Below are 7,123 nucleotides of genomic sequence, written 5' to 3'. Positions count from 1 at the left end.
TTTCTGAACCATTTGTCTCAGGATCTGAATGACTACAAACACAAAGCACTACACCAAACATCTAGACTGAGGCTCAGGCTCTGTATACGTATAGTACAGACAGAAACAAATAATTCCATTTGAACTGAAAAGAAGCCCAACTGAGATGGGAGATTCCGAACTTGAGGAAATCTATATTTGCTTCATTTAGAATTAAAGCATTGCAGAAAGGACTGGACAGACGGGAAATTAATGTGGTTCAGGGTGTGTGAGACAAGCTACTTAAAACCCCGCCGCGGATTAACCACGGGAAATGCACTGCAAGAACAAAAGCCCCAATAATAACACCGCCGTTCAGAGTGATGAAAATTGTTGAACTCGTAAAAAAATCTGAAATAACATATTCATCCACAAAACCCTGATACCTGACATGTTTTCCCAATAACCTCATCATCAGTGATCAATAAGCCTAACATTGTAGAACACAGAAAACAAACAGTATTGGCGAGTGATTCATGGGCGTGTGCTGCATTAAATATAACCAAATGATTGCAGACAGATCAAGTGACGGTTCTACACTCAACCCCAATTAATTTCTGTGACTGTTGTTTAGCAGGCATATCAATCAACAGACCTGTTAATCCACACGCACGTTTAAGCAAGCAGCGTAATGATTAACATTGTCCGACATGTCGAACTAACGTGGATATAAATGATGTCTGTACAAAGGTGTTTTCCTAGCGGCAATGACGTAAACAGGAATTACAATGGGACATTATGATAAAGTCCACTTGCTGATAGGAGATTAGACTTTGCTGACAACGATATACCTTTCCAGTACATTGAAACCATTTACGTTAAAACCACTTACGTTAAAACCACTACAAAGACGCTGCGTTATCGCGTAGTCCTAGTTGTATCTGTACCGGCATTTTGTCTTCTCTACCTTTGTTTCGAAGCCACATGACTTGGTATTGGGAAGGTCTCAACTGTATGTCAGGTCCTGTGTAAGGTGAATCTGTTTGGTGTTTAATGCCGCACTCAGACATATTCCAGCTATATGGCGCATGTCTCATCAGCTCGGGGCCAGGGCCCCGTTTCACAAAACTCTCCTAAGCCTATCATCCCATAACTTTTCTCGTAGCATCCGTAACTCCTGTGTTACGCTATAGGAGGTACAATGGCTACGAGAAAACCTACGAGTTCTTGGGCTTACGAGAGTTTTGTGAAACGGGTCCCAGATCAACGTCAATGACATGTGCCAACCAAGTCAGAAAGCGTGACCACCTGTTAGTCTGTTAGCTTCTTACGACAGGCATGCATGGGTTAGTAGAGGCCAGTTGGGTTTTTTCTCAGTCTTAAGATGTAGTGGTTCGGCGGCTGTTTCCACTCTAGTGACGCTTCATGAATGTCAGAATCAAATGTTGACGTGTGTACGTTTGTTTTGCCCTTTGCCCCTCATAAGTAGATAGCGGAACAATTTCATTATCACTCTAGTCATATTGCTTTTAGATATTCGGTAATAAAGAGTTATTTGGATGTACCACTTGAGTCTGAGAATATATTAGCGTGAACACAAAGCGGTATTGATTACAATCCTGATTAACGATCGATCGCGGTCTGGCAATGACGTTACCATCAAATGCCGGGTTAGATTTCTTTGGCACCATCACGGGGCATGATCCGAGAAGACCGTCCTGTGGCAGTGCCAGGAACGACAAGTTGTCCCCGATTGATTTCCCTTCTTGAAATGGGAGGTCTTTTTACCTTCCGATACAATGGATTGATGTACTGAGACAAAATACCAAACGTTTTAATATGATTCATTCATACGCGTTACATAGTTTTACCTTCATTTAAGTCTGTCGCGACAAGAGCATGCATTGAAACCATATTGAGACTAATGCTAGCTTTATCTATGATATTCTAACTAAAATGGGGTCGAATTTTCTGACGATCATCTCAATTTGTGTACTGTTGATGATGAATGGAGAATCTGCCGAAGCCATGACTAGACAAATGGTTGCACGCGCAATTCCTCTTAAAGACAGAAAGCTGAATTCGGCACCACTAAAGACAGTTATTACACAATCGAGGATTGAATGTCTCAAGGAATGTATTAAAACAGCGGGGTGTGAGGCTCTAAACTTTGGAAAGATGGACAAGTGTGAACTGCTTGGAACCTACCTCTGTGCGAAGACGGCCAGCCTCATCCCTTCCACCGACTTCACCTACTACGACGTGGAATTTGAGGACACGCTGTCAGTAAGTTATGCTTGGTGTTTAAGGTGTCACGCTTGTCCACATTAGGAGAGCTTGCGTTACTTTCTCAGATAAACAGGTCGACTACAGCACCAAAAGTGTAGTTAAAGTCTTCACTTCGTTTTCAGTTAGGATCAGCTGTTGGTTACTTTGGACCTGCAGGACTATAGCACTGAAATACTATGTCGTGCAAATGTTTGACGAATATTGATGGTAACGAAATACTGTAATATAGTCTATTTGCAGCGAAAACATAGCGATGAATTTCACTTTAAACAAACCTGTAAACCAAAAAAGTGAAATTGACTTTGCGAATCCTAGTAAGTTTACCTTGCAAATTGAAAAATTAAATCTGATAACATTTATTCTAAAAGTTGTTTAACAAATGGTCATAGTTTCAAATCGCTTTATTTGTTTGTATTACAGGGTGGTATGCACATTAAATGAAACACCGAGAACAAGTAGTTGAACAAGTACTGATTTAACTGGAATACTGTTTTACTTGGAGCAGAATATAATGTCATGAATGTTTAGACTCTTTGCCTATGACAAAGCTTGTTAAATAGCTTGTTTTGAAATATGGAGTTATCGTTTTCTATATGTAAATATTGCTCTAGTGATATATATAAAGAAATTCTCTTTTACTTTGTATCTAAAACAGACTTGTGTACAATGTAAATATACAGACGTGGCCATGTCGGTATTTGTGACAGACTTTTTAATCTGACTCACTCTCAAATCCTGTTATGTATTTATATGAACAAGGAAATTGTATCTATTTAATGAAAAACATAAGGCTCAAGATGCGTGAGGCAGAGGCATGATGAAAATTCATTCTGTTGTACAATAATTACTATAAATTTTAATCCTTTCATGATGAAGCATGATTGTATATCAGTGTAGCTACAAACTGTGGCTAAAATGGTTTTGCAGATGAGACGCAGCCTTTCTGATCAGTAATGTGATTCCATCATCATCCTTCCATTTCCTTATGCTAACTGAATCGGGTGGTTGGGTAGCCGAGTGGTTTAAACGTCCGCTCGTCACGCTGAAGACCCGGGTTCGATTCTTCACACGGGTTCAGTGTGTGAACCCATTTCTGCTGCCCCCTGTTATTGCTGGAATCTGCTAAAAGCGGCGTCATGCCATACTCGCTAACTCCGAAATGATGACTTATTCACTGACTGGGTTATAAATCTCCTCCAGCTTGACCTCTTGTGTGTAGAGCCTTGCGCAAGAGAAACAGTCGCACTGTTATTATCGACACGTTAACGTAGGAGCTGTCTGTAAAAGCGCTGCTAATCAGGGTCAAATAACAGTATCCACTTCATCACTAACTGCTAAAGTGACTCAACTTATTGACTAACCAATAATCTACTACGTGAATAAATCACATGTGCACAGCTGACCCATATGGTATTTTGATACATTAGCGTCTGCCATGATACATCGCCCTGTCTTGACCCAAGCGGGTAAATATCAGCATGTTGTTATTACGCACGTTGAATATTCCTCCGTAATAATTTGAATGTCGCATATGTGCACCCAACCGATGTCGGTTTTGAATACAAAATGTTCTCCCCAAATGCTGACAGTCAAAACGATTGATAAGTTGAGCGGAAGCTGTCCCGGGGGAATCGGAGAACTGAGAGGGTTACCTTCTCTGTGTACATTCTTCCAGTTTTGGAAAAAAAAACATACCATGCGTTAAATTAATGTTTTGATTTATCTATTCATAATGAAAAAAAATGTGAGTGCCAAGCATGATGGTTGCCGTGGTAACGTTTCATCAGCTAGGGCCATATTACTTTCGCCATTGCTATCACTCTTTGCAGACAGAATGCATAGAATTAGCCCTAGCCATGTGTAAGTGAGTGAGCGAGTTTAGTTTTTCGCCGCACTCAGTAATATTCCCCCTACGTGACGGCGGACCAGACAATCCAATGATGACCATCATGGATCTACGCACCGGGAACCGATGACATGTGTCAACCAAGCCAGCGAGTCTGACTACCTGATCCCGTTAGTCGCCTCTTACGGCAAACATGGGCTACTGAAGATCAAATCTAACTCTGATCTTCACCAGTCCGTCACCATGGATTTATTTATCATCAAACTTAACGTAAACTATTGATTTCAGAATATTGGTATCCATGACTCGAAAACGTCTTGCAAGACTGAGGGAAAGTGTTCTCCGAAATGTGGTGAGTGAACCAAAAAGTCCATTTGTCGATTGCCACTCGCTCCGTATTGTGCAGGTTTATTTGTATGACAGTGTCAGTCATCATCATCATCATCATCATTATCATCATCATCATCATCATCATCATCATCATCATCACTACATCACCATCGACACATCACCATCAACACCACCACCACAACCATCATCATCATCATCATCATCATCATCATCATCATCAGTAGCAGCAACGAAAAAACCAGCAGTAACAGCAATAACAGCATCGTGGCTATATTCTTTTGACTTTCAAAAACCCCTTTTATGTACGTGTTCGAAATACAAAACTCCGATTGTTTGTCACAAAGTTTCGTTTAATCCTATGACGAAGATTTGGAATCCTCGAAGGTGGATATTTCAAAATTACAAAGTTCACCAGGCATATTGCTAAAAACGGCATAAAAGCTAAACCCACTCACCCGCAGGTTTGTGGTACTTAAACTGTGCCGAATATTCCAGAATGTGAATGGACATCCGACTTTGACGTCTACCCCGGGGCCTACGTGGCCGGCTTCACCATGGAGACCGTCAACAGCGTGACGCAGGAGGAGTGTCAACAACGTTGCGTTGACGCTACGACGTTCCAGTGCAAGTCTGCAGATTACAGCTTCTCCTCCACGTGCTACTTGTCTCACGTCAACCGCATCGACGTTCCGGAGGCCTTCCACACCCAAAACGGCTACACCTACCTTCACAGAAAGTGTCAGTAGATGCAGGTTGTTGCCGCCATTCGCAGACTGATCTTGTCTGCTCGGTGTTCTCATTTAACTCCTTTGTCAAATCTACACCACACTACTATATCAATACAGGTGATAATTTGTGTGAAAGACATGCTAAAGTAATCACAATGTATGTATTCCCTGAACGGATGCTTTCGCTTTGGCCCGAATTCTTTTCAAATAAAGATATTTTTTCTGTTTAGTTGGCGCTTTATATACGTACATAGACGTATTATGGTAACTCCAAGGTGTAGGTACAATTGCACCCTGAGGCGATTCTTGACACTTTCTTGACGACGCTAACTTCTGGTTTTCAGTCCTTGACCTTTACATTCAAGGCAACTGGATGAACACAGCTCAGGCCGTAAGCAGAAGTTATATTGTCTAATCTCGGAGATATCCCTTTTCATGTATTTTTGTAAGTTAAAAGTATAATCTGTTTTATTGAAAAGAACCCTTGCTACGCAGCCGAGAACCATACCAACGCTGTCCATTTGAAATGTCATCTGGGCCAGAGACCATACATCATTCAGTCATTGGTCATCAGCTGCAGCGTTGTCGGGCTAAGGTCCAGACAGGTCGTTGGATATTGTTTGCTGGTTGTTTAACTCCGGACTCAGCAATATTGTAGGCATGTGGTATATATCCACCAAGCCAGCGAGTCTGACCACCATGGCCGCCATGTTGAAATTTAATCTTAGTCCATTTAGTCTAATGATCAGAGTGTAAAATGCAGAGATTAATTTGCAAATATCACCAGGAACACCTTATTTGAGACTGAACAACTTCAAAACAATAATTTTCATTGTACGGGGAGGAAGAACGTTCGTTGTTTTCCTTGTCTGAATCCAATTACTGTTGCACTTCTGCATGTGTCTATAACATAATCAGCAATCAGGATATCTCGACGATATCCATCATTTACTGAACAGTAAGAGATCTGATAACTTTACTTTGAGAAGGCGTACTGAATACATTTCACGCATAGTTTGACACAAAACTATGAATTGCAATCTAATAAGTAATATTAAACATAAAACACTTAGTGAAACGCTGATCATAATTAAAAGATCATACCAACCCTGTGAGGTCTTTGCAGATATATTATTCTAAAATAACAAAAACGTTGTGTTCGAGGAGCACGTGCACAAGTATCGACAAAGTTTTTGATTCATTAACCTGTACTGTGCTGTCTCCACCATTCTCGCGCGCCTGGCTGTCCATTTCTCTGCTTTCCTTCCTCGTAACAAACAGGGAACTGTGTCAATATTATTATGATAGTTTGTTAAACAACCTTTTCATTTTTAGGATAAAAAACCTGCAAAAACCTCAGAGAGTTGGTATGATGTTCAATTATGAACAGCCTTTCATTGAGTATTTTATGGTTTTTAGTTTTAAAGTTAGATGTCAATTCATCGGTCCGCTTTTGAGCCAAACGGACTATAGTGCTGCAGCGGAATCGCCAGTAGCTGATGCGCCCGTAAAATATACGCACATGCAGCACTTTCCGGAGCCAAGTTTATGCGTTCAAACTTCGAAGGTAGTTCTCGGTGTACGTACTACTGACCGTCATGTTTACCCAGGGCTGTCGTCAGACTGTATCCACGGGATGGCAACTCCAATACCTCAATGTGGCAAGAGTGAACTTCCTACGATAAACCTACGATATAGTGTCTTATGATCCTAACCCTACTTCCACATACATGCAACACATACGGCCCTAGTACGCTCCCCCTGAACATCCCCCCCCAAAAAAAGAAAAAAAACCCAAAAAACAACAACAACAAAAAAAACCCAAAAAAAAAACAAATCAAAACAAAAACACACACACACACCCTACTTACTACCCACATTTTCTAGACTTGCATTGGCTTTCTTGGATACATTTGCTTCAGGGTCCCTACGTCAGACTACCACCCTACCC

The 7,123-nt window shown here is 41.1% G+C and overlaps 1 protein-coding gene across 1 annotated transcript; it reads left to right on the top strand.

Moving 5' to 3' along the window:
- The first annotated feature begins 1,613 nt into the window (after positions 1-1,613).
- Positions 1,614-5,402, top strand: LOC137259000 (uncharacterized). The gene is made up of 3 exons (XM_067796702.1): positions 1,614-2,244; positions 4,382-4,445; positions 4,940-5,402. Exons 1-3 carry the CDS (start codon positions 1,915-1,917, stop codon positions 5,188-5,190), a joined length of 645 nt encoding a protein of 214 aa, XP_067652803.1. The 5' UTR covers positions 1,614-1,914; the 3' UTR covers positions 5,191-5,402.
- The last annotated feature ends 1,721 nt before the right edge of the window (positions 5,403-7,123 follow it).

The sequence above is a fragment of the Haliotis asinina genome, chromosome 12, assembly GCF_037392515.1.
Source record: "Haliotis asinina isolate JCU_RB_2024 chromosome 12, JCU_Hal_asi_v2, whole genome shotgun sequence".
In the NCBI taxonomy this organism is placed as follows: domain Eukaryota; kingdom Metazoa; phylum Mollusca; class Gastropoda; order Lepetellida; family Haliotidae; genus Haliotis; species Haliotis asinina.
This window is presented reverse-complemented; position numbering and strand designations above follow the sequence as displayed.